The 15778-nt window shown below is 41.3% G+C and overlaps 1 protein-coding gene across 4 annotated transcripts in view; it reads right to left on the bottom strand.

Annotated features, from left to right (window-relative positions):
• The window catches only part of LOC124717173 (mitochondrial 2-oxodicarboxylate carrier-like), a 105375-nt gene that overhangs the window by 13092 nt on the left and 76505 nt on the right, over positions 1–15778 (bottom strand). For all 4 annotated transcript variants that reach the window (XM_047243947.1, XM_047243946.1, XM_047243948.1 and 1 more), the window contains 2 exons: positions 10885–11004; positions 7286–7467 (listed from right to left, as the gene is read on the bottom strand). In XM_047243947.1, the coding sequence (XP_047099903.1) occupies positions 7286–7467; positions 10885–11004 (302 nt within the window). The remainder of the gene's footprint in view (positions 1–7285; positions 7468–10884; positions 11005–15778) is intronic.

The following is a 15778-nucleotide window of genomic DNA, read 5'->3' as shown; positions in this document are numbered from 1 at the left end:
ATGCAGCACAGTAATTGCTGTTGTTCACGTAAAACAGTTTCACTGAAAGCACGCGGTCTCTCTTATAGATAGCCCTACTATTCACTCAACTTGTCAAATGACAGTGTGGATATCATAGAAACAGTGTACAGCATCAAATCTGCACCTGGTGGCAAAAACTGGAACTAATTTTTTTCTGGCATAAATCGGGTCTGCAATCACACGTCACCTTATGTGCCGAGTTTTCTGCCATGAGACAATTACAGCCCACACTGGACCTCTGTGAATTGCTGCACTTTAATTATGAATATCTGATAGAAGTAAGTTCAGTTGTGCCTTAGGGAAGTATGTTGTGACCCTAGCTGTTCATGTGGTATGTTTATAACCTTTCAGACAATATTAATAGTAACCTTTGATATTTTGCAGATGATGAAGTTATCTATAATGAAGTATTGGCTGAAAAACATTTCTACAAATATTTAAATCGGATCTTGATATTATTTCACAGTGGTGCAAGGACTAGTGACCTGCTTTACATGTTCAGAAATGTACACTTTGAACTTCAAAAAACAGAAAGGTGTAGTAGCCTATGACCATAATGTCAAATGAGTCATAGTTGGAATTGGTCAACACGTGCGAATACCTGGCTGTAACATTTTGTATGGATATGAAATTGAATGGTCACTTAGTTAGTTGTAGGCACAGCAACGGGCAGAATTCAGTTCGTTGGTAGATTATCAGGAAAATGCAAATACTCTACAAAGGTATTGATTACCAAACAGTTGTGCAACCTATCCCAGAATACTGCTCAAGTGTGTGGAGCTCATAACGAATGGCATTGACAGCAGATATTGAATACATACAGAGAAGGACAGCATGGATAATCAAAGGTTTTTCTATAGTATCTGGCTTTTTTCAGATATTCTACATTGTCACTTGAAGCTCTGCACACTACACTTGTAGCTATTCAAAGCACTCAAGGGAAGAAGATCTGTAAGCTTGGCAATGTGGCCGAGTACTGAAACAGAAATGCTGCACGAGCCACCGCGAACATCGCATAGGGCAGCATTATGCAGGGATCTGCTCTTACACAAGTGGCCCCTGCCACACTAAGTGCATCAGCTACCTTTCTGGACTACACACACTTCTGATGATGGCAAAATGTCTGTACATCTGAGACATTATAAAACTATTGAACTAGTTTAGATTCTTATCATTACACTCAGAAGATACTGGACCTGAATACTGTGATGCAATTAGTTTTGCAGACAACTAATTAGCTCAGGAGATAAGATTCTGTAAATCTGGAAGTCAAAAATTAATACCTAGCTAGTTTCTTTGTAGCCAATTTTTGCAAATTATGAGAAGGTATTAAGTTTCTCCTAAAATGTTATATTTTAATACCTATTTGCTAAATAATTTAAATTTTGGACACCACTAATTCTTATACTGAGCCATATTTCTGAAATATGTGTCAAAACATTATAGCCCAAAATTTTCCAAGCACAAAGGTGGTTTTACATTTCCAATAGCTCGTATCTTAAGATAAATACCCTAAATTTGAACCGAAATTCAGGGAACACTGCAGATGAAGCTGTTGTTGTTGTTGTTGTTGTGGTCTTCAGTCCTGAGACTGGTTTGATGCAGCTCTCCATGCTACTCTATCCTGTGCAAGCTTCTTCATCTCCCAGTACCTACTGCAACCTACATCCTTCTGAATCTGCTTAGTGTATTCATCTCTTGGTCTCCCCCTATGATTTTTACCCTCCACGCTGCCCTCCAATACTAAATTGGTGATCCCTTGATGCCTCAGAACATGTCCTACCAACCGATCCCTTCTTCTGGTCAAGTTGTGCCACAAACTTCTCTTCTCCCCAATTCTATTCAATACTTCATCATTAGTTATGTGATTTACCCATCTAATCTTCAGCATTCTTCTGTAGCACCACATTTCAAAAGCTTCTATTCTCTTCTTGTCCAAACTATTTACCGTCCATGTTTCACTTCCATACATGGCTACACTCCATACAAATACTTTCAGAAATAACTTCCTGACACTTAAATCAATACTGGATGTTAACAAATTTCTCTTCTTCAGAAACGCTTTCCTTGCCATTGCCAGTCTACATTTTATATCCTGTCTACTTCGTCCATCATCAGTTATTTTGCTCCCCAAATAGCAAAACTCCTTTACTACTTTAAGTGTCTCATTTCCTAATCTAATACCCTCAGCATCACCTGACTTAACTCGACTACATTCCATTATCCTCGTTTTGCTTTTGTTGATGTTCATCTTATATCCTCCCTTCAAGACACCATCCATTCCGTTCAACTGCTCTTCCAAGTCCTTTGCTGTCTCTGACAGAATTACAATGTCATCGACGAACCTCAAAGTTTTTATTTCTTCTCCATGGATTTTAATACCTACTCCAAATTTTTCTTTTGTTTCCTTTACTGCTTGCTCAATATACAGATTGAATAACATCGGGGAGAGGCTACAACCCTGTCTCACTCCCTTCCCAACCACTGCTTCCCTTTCATGGCCCTCAACTCTTATAACTGCCATCTGGTTTCTGTACAAGTTGTAAATAGCCTTTCGCTCCCTGTATTTTACCCCTACCACCTTTAGAATTTGAAAGAGAGTATTCCAGTCAACATTGTCAAAAGCTTTCTCTAAGTCTACAAATGCTAGAAACGTAGGTTTGCCTTTCCTTAATCTTTCTTCTAAGATAAGTCGTAAGGTCAGTATTGCCGCACGTGTTCCAGTATTTCTACGGAATCCAAACTGATCTTCCCCGAGGTCGGCTTCTACTAGTTTTTCCATTCGTCTGTAAAGAATTCGTGTTAGTACTTTGCAGCTGTGGCTTATTAAACTGATGGTTCGGTAATTTTCACATCTGTCAACACCTGCTTTCTTTGGGATTGGAATTATTATATTCTTCTTGAAGTCTGAGGGTATTTCGCCTGTTTCGTACATCTTGCTCACCAGATGGTAGAGTTTTGTCAGGACTGGCTCTCCCAAGGCCGTCAGTAGTTCCAATGGAATTTTGTCTACTCCGGGGGCCTTGTTTCGACTCAGGTCCTTCAGTGCTCTGTCAAACTCTTCACGCAGTATTGTATCTCCCATTTCATCTTCATCTACATCCTCTTCCATTTCCATAATATTGTCCTCAAGTGCATTGCCCTTGTATAGACCCTCTATATACTCCTTCCACCTTTCTGCTTTCCCTTCTTTGCTTAGAACTGGGTTTCCATCTGCGCTCTTGATGTTCAGACATGTGGTTCTCTTATCTCCAAAGGTCTCTTTAATTTTCCTGTAGGCAGTATCTATCTTACCCCTAGTGAGATAAGCCTCTACATCCTTACATTTGTCCTCTAGCCATCCCTGCTTAGCCATTTTGCACTTCCTGTCGATCTCATTTTTGAGACGTTTGTATTCCTTTTTGCCTGCTTCATTTACTGCATTTTTATATTTTCTCCTTTCATGAATTAAATTCAATATTTCTTCTGTTACCCAAGGATTTCTACTAACCCTCTTCTTTTTACCTACTTGATCGTCTGCTGCCTTCACTACTTCATCCCTCAGAGCCACCCATTCTTCTTCTACTGTATTTCTTTCCCCCATTCCTTTCAATTGTTCCCTTATGCTCTCCCTGAATCTCTGTACAACCTCTGGTTCTTTTAGTTTATCCAGGTCCCATCTCCTTAAATTCCCACCTTTTTGCAGTTTCTTCAGTTTTAATCTACAGGTCATAACCAATAGATTGTGGTCAGAGTCCACATCTGCCCCTGGAAATGTCTTACAATTTAAAACCTGGTTCCTAAATCTCTGTCTTACCATTATATAATCTATCTGATACCTTTTAGTATCTCCAGGGTTCTTCCATGTATACAACCTTCTATCATGATTCTTAAACCAAGTGTTAGCTATGATTAAGTTGTGCTCTGTGCAAAATTCTATCAGGCAGCTTCCTCTTTCATTTCTTAGCCCCAATCCATATTCACCTACTACGTTTCCTTCTCTCCGTTTTCCTACACTCGAATTACAGTCACCCATGACTATTAAATTTTCGTCTCCCTTCACAATCTGAATAATTTCTTTTATTTCATCATACATTTCTTCAATTTCTTCGTCATCTGCAGAGCTAGTTGGCATATAAACTTGTACTACTGTAGTAGGTGTGGGCTTCGTATCTATCTTGGCCACAATAATGCGTTCACTATGCTGTTTGTAGTAGCTTACCCGCATTCCTATTTTCCTATTCATTATTAAACCTACTCCTGCATTACCCCTATTTGACTTTGTGTTTATAACCCTGTAGTCACCTGACCAGAAGTCTTGTTCCTCCTGCCACCGAACTTCACTAATTCGCACTATATCTAACTTTAACCTATCCATTTCCCTTTTTAAATTTTCTAACCTACCTGCCCGATTAAGGGATCTGACATTCCACGCTCCGATCCGTATAACGCCAGTTTTCTTTCTCCTGATAACGACATCCTCTTGAATAGTCCCCGCCCGGAGATCCGAATGTGGGACTATTTTACCTCCGGAATATTTTACCCAAGAGGACGCCATCATCATTTAATCATACAGTAAAGCTGCATGCCCTCGGGAAAAATTACGGCCGTAGTTTCCCCTTGCTTTCAGCCGTTCGCAGTACCAGCACAGCAAAGCCGTTTTGGTTATTGTTACAAGGCCAGATCAGTCAATCATCCAGACTGTTGCCCTTGCAACTACTGAAAAGGCTGCTGCCCCTCTTCAGGAACCACACGTTTGTCTGGCCTCTCAACAGAAAAGTAATGTCTTGTTTTCTAGAGAAATACCAAAATACAAATTATTTTGTACTTGGAATTATCAGTCTTAAAATTCAGTTTGATTGACTTTATATTATTCAATTTTTTGTTTTATTATTCAAATTATCAATTATATGTAATTAAACAAAACCAAGAAGTTGTTAATTCCCGCCAAGGGGCTTATCGATAAATAGTGAGAATCAAAGGCTGACAGGGCAATCACACAGTGTTTCTGGTTGAATACAGTCTACACTATACATATTGCTGAACACTGTAGTAATGTGTGGCAGGTATGAATACTGTAATAGAATATGAGCATTCCATATTACAAAGAAAATAGCAGGCAAGCTTTTATTGGGTTAGGAGGATTGTCAGGACATCACCATGGTAGGTGGTGTGAGTAAATAAACTGACCATAAGTTGTAATTAATTAACTCCAGTGGTTTTTTCCATACCTGATGTACCACAAATGATGTAATTTTAGAAACTCAGTTCACAGTGTCACCTGACCCTGAGTGAAACGACACAGAAAGGAATGGAAATGTTCCAGTAAAAAATCTGTTACAAGTGTCACTGCATACTACACACAGTATCATGAGAGCATACAGAGTAGGGGAAGATTTAATCTGCTAAACAAAATAAGGGAAGAGGAGTTAAGCTAAGTGAGAGACGAGAATGACAGAATGGCATTAACAATGGAAAGGTGAGGATGGAATAAAAATAATATCACGAAAAGGATAGATTACTAATTGCCATATAGAGGAGATGTTTAGTCGCAGACAGGTACAATGAAAAGACTGCTATACATTTTAGCTTCCAGCCAAAAGGCTGTCTTCTGAAGTAGAAAACAATACACATTCACACAAGCACAACTCTGACATGCATGACCACTGTCTCTGGCTGCTGTGGCCAGACTAAGTTGTTACTGTGCTTGGTGGGGGTTCAGAGGCAGCATGGGGCAAGTAGGGAGGGAGGGGGGATAGCAGAGTGGAGTGGGGGGAAGGTGAAGTACTGCTTGTTGAAGCTTGCAGGGGCATGGTGGGGGCGGAATATAGCTGCTAGGTCCAGCTGGAGGTTGGGGGCAACAGAAAAGGGAGAAGTAGAGAAAGGGAAAAGGACTCGTGGATGCGGTGGTAAAACAGAAGGCTGTGTCGTGTTGGGGTGGGAGAAAGGAAGGGGAAAAGCTGGTGTCGGTAGGAAGGATCCAGATGGTGCCTACCATAAGAAAGTGTGCTGTAACTATGTCAAAAATAAATCACAACATATAAGGCAAAGTACAGAAGGCACTGAAGTGTGGGATACCATTAGAAATACAATGTTGGAAGGAACACGAACAGAAAACAGAGAAGTGAAAAGAACAAGGAATAAGAAAGTGTGGATGACTGGAAATATATTGGATAAAATGGATGAGTTGGAAACTGAAAACTGACAGTTTGGGAGAAGGGACAAGACAGTAGAGAAAACCGAACTATGAACAAAGAAGGTCAACTGGCCAGGCTAGAGAGGAATAAGTGGGGACACCAATGAGAAGAATTAGAACAATCGGAAAACAAAGGCAAGCTGGAAGAAATGCACAGAACAGTGAAATCTTTAATGAATAGAGAAGTATGGAAAACAAGCAAACAAGAGCTGTTAAATAAATATGTGAACAAGACAGTATGTACAGAAGAGAAGTAAGTTTGGATGGATTACGTGAAAAAATTATATGGTGCACAGGCAGATAACAGAAACTGGTTTTGGAAGGTGAAGAGGGAAAGATGGGAACTGGAGAACAAGTCAAGAGCTCCGGGAAAAGAAAGCATTGGGCTGTGACAGAATACCATCTGAGGCAATGAAATGCTTAGCTCTAAGCTCAGTAGCCAGATTCACTGATGTAGTAAGCAGAATTTATGGATAGGAATCTGGCCCCAAGATCTACTTAAGATTACGATAGCTGTAATGAAAGTCCTTTTGAGGAGGATCGAAAGAAAACAGAAGAAAATACTGTGGAAGACCAGTACAGGTTAAGAAAGGGTAAAGGCAAGGAGATGCTATAAGCTCCATGACAGTGATTGGAGAAAGAATGATAGAAATGAACACAGAGGTGTGTAGTTGTTTTATTGACTGGAAGAAGGCGTTCAATAGAGTCAACTGGTGATACAGCTGAGAATTTTAAAGACGATGGTACAGACAGGAAAGATTAGAAAATTAATAAAAGGCATTTCAGAGCCCACATTTACTGGACTTTTCTCCCGTTTCGACCCATACTACCTCCTCTCAAAACATGGAATACTTTTTTAAACATTTTGTATATGCATCCCTACACTTATACAACATCGAAAAAACACATTACCTCAGGCATTAATCTATTTGGAGTTTCTTTACGAAGGAGATCATACATGTTGGATGCATGAAACATTGCACATGGGGAACCTTCCTTAAACTTACATTCAGCTTTAGGGAAAATATAGCCTCAAAACTGCACAATTTGTACTTACTCTGAATAAATAATATAGTTTGTAATACAAACCTCTCTTCTCTGTAAATAGTTGCCACAGTAGCAAGGGGGGACCGGTATTTTCTGACACCGGGTTCTGGCTGAGGGCCCTGTATTCGAGTCTTTGCAACATCAAATGGATTACTGGCTATGGATGCCAGCGTACCAGCTGCAAAGCCAATGCCCATTATGTGGTACAGGTACAGCATTTCATCCTGCAGCACAGAGTAACTTAGATCAAATACATTCATCAAGTATCCTGTCTAAGGATGTTTTCATTATAATATGTTTTTCACATGTCACACACCTGAGTCGATTAAATAGTAATTATAATGTAGTTATTGTGTGTCAGGGATGTTCTACGAGAGTTTAGACTGTAAAAGGAAACAATATTTAAAATAAAATGTTTATTTTATGTTCAGTTTCAGTGTTTTCCATGTGATGCTCTGATATACACACAAGTCTGCCAAAATTCCACCATCCTTCTCATTGGGTATGAGGAGCTCTTTCTGAAATGTCCTTGGTTTTGTTGTCACAGTAGATGTTTCAGCTGTAACTATACTTATTCTGCAGCTCCCTCTTTCAGATGAATTTACTCTAAAAAGGTTTGGTGGCCCTCTGTTGTTTAAAACCATCATTTGGAACCTTCAGTAGAGATAAATTGTATTGAATTGTCACGTTCTGGTGCTCTGTGCTCTGCACTATGCGCTCTTCGAGTGATATGATAAACACTGGATGAGGCATTCTGTGGAATTTGTTGATGCAGAGCTTGGAAAATCACTCAGGGAAGAAATATGTTTACACACAGGTGGGGCCAATGCAGTGCCCAACACTCAGTTGCATTGTATACGAGTCAATTTATGAGGGATGTTAAAAAAGAAAAGGTACGAAACAACACTGTGGATATAATTGAAGCCTTTATTCAAAAGTAATTTCCAGAGGCCGAAACTCAACTATCACACACTGATTCAACAGCTGAAGGATTCCCTGCTCCCAGAATTTCTGCGGCTGTGATGGGAGTCAGTCCTCCACTGTGTCCTTCAGTTCGTTGTCCGAGTCCAAGTACTTCCCTCCAAGATGTTCTTTTAGTGGACCAAACATACGGAAGCATGTGAAAGGCGCAGGATGACACGTCTGCATCTTCATCTACAGGGTGACAATTATTGAACTATATGAAATAAAATTGTCATAACTTCTGAATGGTTTGCATTAGGATTTCAAACTGCACGGTTGTCTGCGGGGCACGATGGGAATTAGTACGCACTATATGGTTTAGTTTAGCGACAAAGTCCATTTTAATTTGGACGGGTTTGTCAATAATCCAAACTGGTGCTCTTGGGGGACTGAGAATCCACATTTTGCAATCGAGAAGTCTCTTCACCCTCAGTGGGTGACGGTGTGGTGTACAGTGGCCGGTCACAGAATAATTGGTGTGATATTCTTTGATGGCGCAGTGACTAGCGAACGGTATGTGAAGGTTTTGGAAGATGATTTCATCCCCATTATCCAAAGTGACCTCAATTTTGACAAGATGTGGTTCACGCAAGATGGAGCCCGACCCCACTGAAGCAGGAGAGTGTGTGATGTCCTGGAGGAGCACTTTCGGGACAGCATCCTGGCTCTGGGGTACCCAGAGGCCACTGGCATGGGCCTCGATTGACCACCACATTCTCCGGATCTGAACACTTGCGACTTCCTTTTGTGGGGCTATATCAAAACCAATGTGTACAGAAATAGCCCAAAAACCATTGCTGAACTGAAAACAGCCATTCAGGAGGTCATCGACAGCACTGATGTTCCGACACTTCGGCGGGCAGTGCACAATTTTGTTATTCGTCAGTGCCACATCATCACCAATGATGGCAGGTGTATCGAACGAGTCATAACCAAAATCCGAAAATCTGTAGAGATGTTTACGTGTTAATAACATGTGTGCATGCCACAATTTGTAACTAATTTACGTTCTGTTTTCATATTGTTCAATGATTGTCACCTTGTACATCTGTACTCTGCAAACCACATCTGGGCTGTAGGATGGATGCTCAAGTGCTCCCACTCAGCATTGGCCATTACACTTTGTGTGACCTTGGAGATGTGTGGACACATGTTATCGTGGAACAGGATCACTCCCTCTGCGAGCAGCCTAGGCCCTTTGGCCTCAACGGATTCCCATAGGCTATGGAGTGCCTCACAGTACACGCCACTGTTAACAGCTCTTCCCGTGCTTGAAGAATTCAATGAGTACCGGACCTTTGACGTCACAGAAGACTGTGAGCATCACCTGCCTGGTCAGGGCACAGCTTTGAATTTTTTAGTGGGAATGACGACATATGCTTTGACTGCATACTGTCCCGATTTCTCTATGGCTCGAAGTGATGGCACCAGCTCTTGTCACTGGCAACGATCTACTCCAGGAAAGCGCGGTCCTCACGATAGCAGAACAGGTGTTGCAGTGCTCCATATGGAGCTCCTCTTGCGGTCTGTTGCACTTCTTCGGAACCTACTGTGCACACACCTTCCGGTAACCCAACCTGGCACGCACGCACGATCGTCCACACTGTTCCCCATCATCACAATCACCATTCGCATCAAGAGAGGCCAATCACTTCTCCTCGAGTTGTTCACCTTGTCGATGAGTTTGGCCGTGATTACCGTGTTTGCCTGGCCTGTCACTCAAACACACCTGACCTTCAAGAAAATGGCCACTAAAGATTATCACTGACTGCAAATATGACATCCTGCAATGAATATCGGCTGGTTTAACCCCATTCACAGTGATGAATCTGATATTGCCTCACTGCTCCTCAATCGCTGAATTTTGCAATGTGAACACCACAATGTCCTCACACGCACTGCCGCATCAGATGGACAGAATACAACTGCCTGCTTCTCACCAAAGTCACGAGCCTGTGTGTGTGCACAACCATGGCGGGCACTACATTTGTCCCCCTAGATGTCTCACTACATTTTCCCAAAGAGGCATATGTAAATTTCAACTGATTTGGTTGTTGCAATGTTTCATACCTTTTTATTTGAGCACTACGTAATCCCCCCACCACCACCCTTCTTCCAGGGTTTACCATATCTCTCAAAGAGTGGCACGCTCCACACACTAGTGCACAGCATTCTCAGCAATGTGCCTGATGTCTAACTGAGGTTACAGTCCAAAATGTTACCTGCACCTCCTACTATTATTACATGTGCTTCTTTTCCAAGATGAGAATTGTATCAGTGTAGATCACAGAACACCAGACTGCAAGGATTCAGTACAGTTGACCTCTACTAAAGCTAGAAAGAGCTGCTAGTTCTAAATAGTGGTTTTAACAAGTTACCACACATTTACATAGTTATATTTCTCAAGTCTTACCCCCTGCCAGAATAATACCGACAGTTGCTTGGCACAAACATTATGGCAATTTGGATGTGGTTGCTGTCAGTTTAGGATCCCTGATGACAGTCTTGTTCCAAATTCCAATAGAATAAAAATAATCTATATAAAGTGTATAGGTGTTTTTACAAATGGATCATTTATCAAGAATATGAAAGCTGAATAGTGAATGAATAGTTTGGAAATTTATACAAATATTTTCATACACATAGGATTTCAGAGAATGTGGAAACACAGAACTTACAGAAAATGGTCGAAGACGGCTCTTGAGCGACTTAAAGACACCGAAATACACCATATTGAAAATCCCATGACTTATTATAGTAGCAGACATTCCCCTGTTGAGGCCTTCCACACCATAGCCCTGCAAAGAATGTGAGAGTGCTTAATGAATATTTATAACACAAAAATGGTCAATTATTGATACAATTATTATATCGGATACATAAAAATCTACTCACCAAGCAGTGGCAGAACACACACATAAGAGACTGTTGTGATTGGCAAGCTTTCGGAGCCGGTGGCTCCTTCTTCGGGCAGAAGGGTTGAAGGGGAAGGAATAAGGATGAAGGAAAAGGACTGGAAATGTCTAGGAAAAAGGCTAGATTTTGGGAAAGTCACCCAGAACTGCTGGTCAGGGGAGACTTACTGTACTGGATGAGAAGGAAAGACTGATTGTTGGGGACTGTATCGGATGAGATTTGAAAACCTGAGACCTTACAGATGCAAGACAGGGTATTGTGCAAGACAGAGATTATTACTAAAACATTGTGCTCAAGTTTATAAGAGTGAGAAGCTAAGTGCAATGTACGTAACATAGGTGGGAGCGGGCAGTGAAATATAAACAGGAAAGACAATGAAAGATGTTTGTGGTTATGTCATACAATGGCGCATTTTCCGACAGAATTGCGCAGGCCTCCAAGAAAAACAAAAATAAAAATTGGGTATCAGACAAAAGGTACAAGTGGTTGTAAGCTATGGCACAAAGTTGGCAACTACAGCTATAAATATATGGGATCTGGTGTTTATAAGATTAGCTGCCAGTACTGTGATAGATTTTACATCAGTCAGACAGGAAGAAATTTCCACTCGTTTTGGAGGACATACATACAGTCAAAATAAGAGCGCTTTCGGTACACATTTGGACAGAGCAAGACATTCAGTAGGATATACAGACAGTAATATGAAAGTGTTGCATAGGGCGTCAAAGGGACAGTTAAGAACCTCCTTGAAGAAATGGAAACTTATGTGCACAGAAAACAACAACCGGAATTACTGCTGAATGAACAGAACGAGTTTAAGCTGAATGCTCACTTTGATAAATTCAGAGACCTACTAGTTTGAATAGTGTGGAGCACCCCAGCAGATTGGCATGTGCCGGCCGCTGGCAACGAGGAGACTGGGCCGTCCTCCGTTAGCTCAGCCACAGGAAAACAAGGAAGTCATGCAGAGAAGCCATGACATATTCACCATTGATGCTGCACTCTAATATAATATTGATTATAGATTTTCTATTTTTAATTAAGGGGCACTACTTTATTAATTGTATTATGTTTACGTTCACTGTTAACTAATCTCTTAGATAGAAGATGTTGTGATTTTTTATTTTTATACTTTTTATACTGGCATTCAGGCTAGGGGCTGTATTGTGTAGTATTTGTGCTTTTTATGGCTTTCACGTATGAGTGCAATTTCACATATAGTATATCAGCAAATGTTTTTAATGTCAGATGCTCATTTAGCCAAAGGAAAATTTTTTAACTAAAGACAGTGCATACTGCATTTTAATCTTTATATTGGCGACACTGTTTTACTATGTACTCCAGCTAAAGTGCCCTCTGCTGGCAATAGGTTCTTGTATTAAATACCTGACGCAATCTGAGTATTATCAGCATGTACCATGTACTCACATGTTTAACTTGACGATGATTTTTATCAGAATATTTCAACGGTATGTATGACTGCTATACACATATTATATTTTTATATTTCATGCATCACTAATACTTGTATAGATTTAGGCTTAACTAATTGAACCTGGTCACTTACACAACATTTATACTAACAACAGATCTTAAGATGGCGGTAAGCCAAAACCAGTAATAAAGTGTAAAGAAATCTGTGTGAACAAGACAGACTTGTGAAAACTAAAGTGCCAAAAAATAAAATGATTGCCGACTCATTTACAGACTTCATGTCTTTAATTGATAAAGATGCGAGAAATTAAAACGGAGTGAAGTAAAGAGTAGTTGCAATGAAGTATATACCCTGTGCCTATGCCCATTCATCCTAATTGATAATTTTGTGGTAGTCGTGCTGATATAGAAGGCTGAACAGTCTTTACATAGTAGCCAGTACATGACGTGTCGTTTTGCAGTTGGCTCCCTCATTCATGGTATATGTTTTGCCAGTTACAGGGCTATTATAGGTGGTGATAGGAGGGTGCATAGGGCAAGCCTTGCAGCAGGGTGGTCACAGGGGTAGGAGCCGTAGGGTAGGGAGATGGGTGCAGAAGGAGCATAGGGTTTAACAAGAATATTGCAGAGATTGGGAGGGCGACGGAAAACTATTCTAGGTTCAGGCAGAATGGGCCTCATTTCAGGGCATGATTTTAGGAAACCATGGCCCTGTCGAAGTAGCTGATTAACACATTCCAGACCAGGATAATACTGAGTCACCAATGGTGTGCTCCGAAGCTGTTTTGCAGAGGGATCGAAAGTACCAGGATTGGATGCGACAGCTTAGGAAATCTGCTTTTTTAACTAGGCTGGTGGGGTAATTATGTGCAGTGAAGGCTGAGCTGAGAATGGTGGTATACTGCTGTAAAGAGTCTGCTTCCGAACAAATATGTTTGCCTCAGATGCCAGGGCTGTATGGGAGGAAACGTTTAAAATGGAAAGGATGGCAATTGTCAAAATGTAAGTACTGTTGTTTATTGGTAGGTTTAATGTGGAAGGAAGTTGGTAGTTGACCTTGTGAGGACGAGACTAACATCAAGGAAAGTGGCGTGGGATTCGGAATACGACTATGTGAAACTTAATTGGGAGAAGGTATTCAGGGATTCCAGGAATTCTAGCAGGTCAGCCTCACCATGAGTCCGTATGGTAAAGATGTCATCAATGTATCTAAATCAAACCAGGGGCTGAAGACATGGATCCCAGGAAAGCCCCTTTCAAGTGAACCATGAAAAGGTTGGCATAGGAAGGAGCCATCCTGGTTCCCATGGCCATACCCCTGATCTGTTTGTGTGTCTGCCCCTAAAAGGTGAAGTATTTGTTGGTAAGTAGAAAGTTGATTAAGGTGAGTAGCAAGGATGTCATAGGTTTGAGAATCGGGTGGGCACCGACTGAGGAAATGTTCGGCAGCAGACAGACCATGTATGTGGGGGATGTTGGTATAGAGGGATGTGGCATCAATGGTGACATGCAAGGTGGGAGTGGGACGGGTACGGATTTTAGACGATCTAGGAAATGGTTGGTATTTTTGATGTAGGAGGGGAGTTTTTGTACTATGGGTTGCAGGTGTTGACTGACTAAGGCAGATATACGTTTGGTGGGTGGTTTGAAGCCAGCAACTGTAAGATGGCCAGCATGATTGGGGTTGTCCTCTGCAGAACTCCAGGCTCTATGTTCCCTAAAAGCTGATGACTCCATCATTATCCTCCCAGCAGTCAGAGGATCTACCACTATGGTACTTGACCAAAGGGAATATGCTAATGAAGATCTATGCCAGCTGTCTGACAATTCTACATACAGCGTCTGCCATCAAGATCTCATCCCTGTGATGCAACTGACCTGCAGATCCTCATTAAAACCTCACAAGGACTAACACCTCAATCCATAGAACTTTTCATGCCACCTAAACCACGCACCCCCATCTTTTACCTTTTTCCTAAGATCCACAAACCCAATCATCCTGGCCGTCGTATAGTTGCTGGCTTCAAACCACCCACCAAACGTATATCTGCCTGAAGTGAAACACCTGCCACCCATAGTACAAAAACTCCCTCTTACATCAGATACCAACTATTTCCTAGATCGTCCGAAATCCGTGCCCGTCCTACTCCCACCACACACCTTGCTTGTCACCACTGATGCCACCTGCCTCTATACCAACATCCTCCATGTACATGGTCTGTCTGCTGCTGAACATTGCCTCAGGCAGTGTCCACCTGATTCCAAACCTATGACATCCTTCCTACTAACCTTAATCAAATTTATACTTACGAACAACTACTTCATCTTTGGGGGGCAGACCGACAAACAGATTAGGGGTACGGCCATGGGAACCAAGATGGCTCCTTCCTATGCCAGACTTTTTGTGGGTCGCTTGGAAGGGGCTTCCCTGGGATCCATAAGTCGTCAGCCCCTGGTTTGGTGTAGATACATTGATGATATCTGTTGATCTCGTCCTCACTGAAGGCCAGCTACACACTTCCGTCCACATTAAACCTACCAACAAACAACAGTACTTACATTTTGACAGTTGCCATCCTTTCCATGTCGAACATTCCTTCCCATACAACCTTGGCATCTGGGGATTTGAGGAGATGGGGCCTTGATAAACTGAAATAACCAGAGGTTGTACAGAGTTTCAGGGAGAGCATTAGGGAACGATTGACAAGAATGGGGGAAAGAAATACAGAAGGAGAAGAATGGGTAGGTTTGAGAGATGAAATAGTGAAGGCAGCAGAGGATCAAGTAGGTAAAAAGATGAGGGCTAATAGAAATCCTTGGGTAACAGAAGAGATATTGAATTTAATTAATGAAAGGAGAAAATATAAAAATGCAGTAAATGAAGCAAACAAAAAGGAATACAAACGTCTCAAAAATGAGCTCGACAGGAAGTGCAAAATGGCTAAGCAGGGACGGCTAGAGGACAAATGTGAGGATGTAGAGGCATCTCTCACTAGCGGTAACATAGATACTGCCTACAGGAAAATTAGAGAAACTTTTGGAGAAAAGAGAATGAATTGTAGGAATATCAAGAGCTCATTCTGCAACCCAGTTCCAAGCAAAGAAGAGAAAGCAAAGAGGTGGAAGGAGTATATAGAGGGTCTGTACAAGGGTGATGTACTTGAGGACAACATTATAGAAATGGAAGAAGATGTAGATGAAGATAAAATGGGAGATATGATA

The sequence above is a fragment of the Schistocerca piceifrons genome, chromosome 9 (assembly GCF_021461385.2).
Source record: "Schistocerca piceifrons isolate TAMUIC-IGC-003096 chromosome 9, iqSchPice1.1, whole genome shotgun sequence".
Taxonomy (NCBI): domain Eukaryota; kingdom Metazoa; phylum Arthropoda; class Insecta; order Orthoptera; family Acrididae; genus Schistocerca; species Schistocerca piceifrons.
This window is presented reverse-complemented; position numbering and strand designations above follow the sequence as displayed.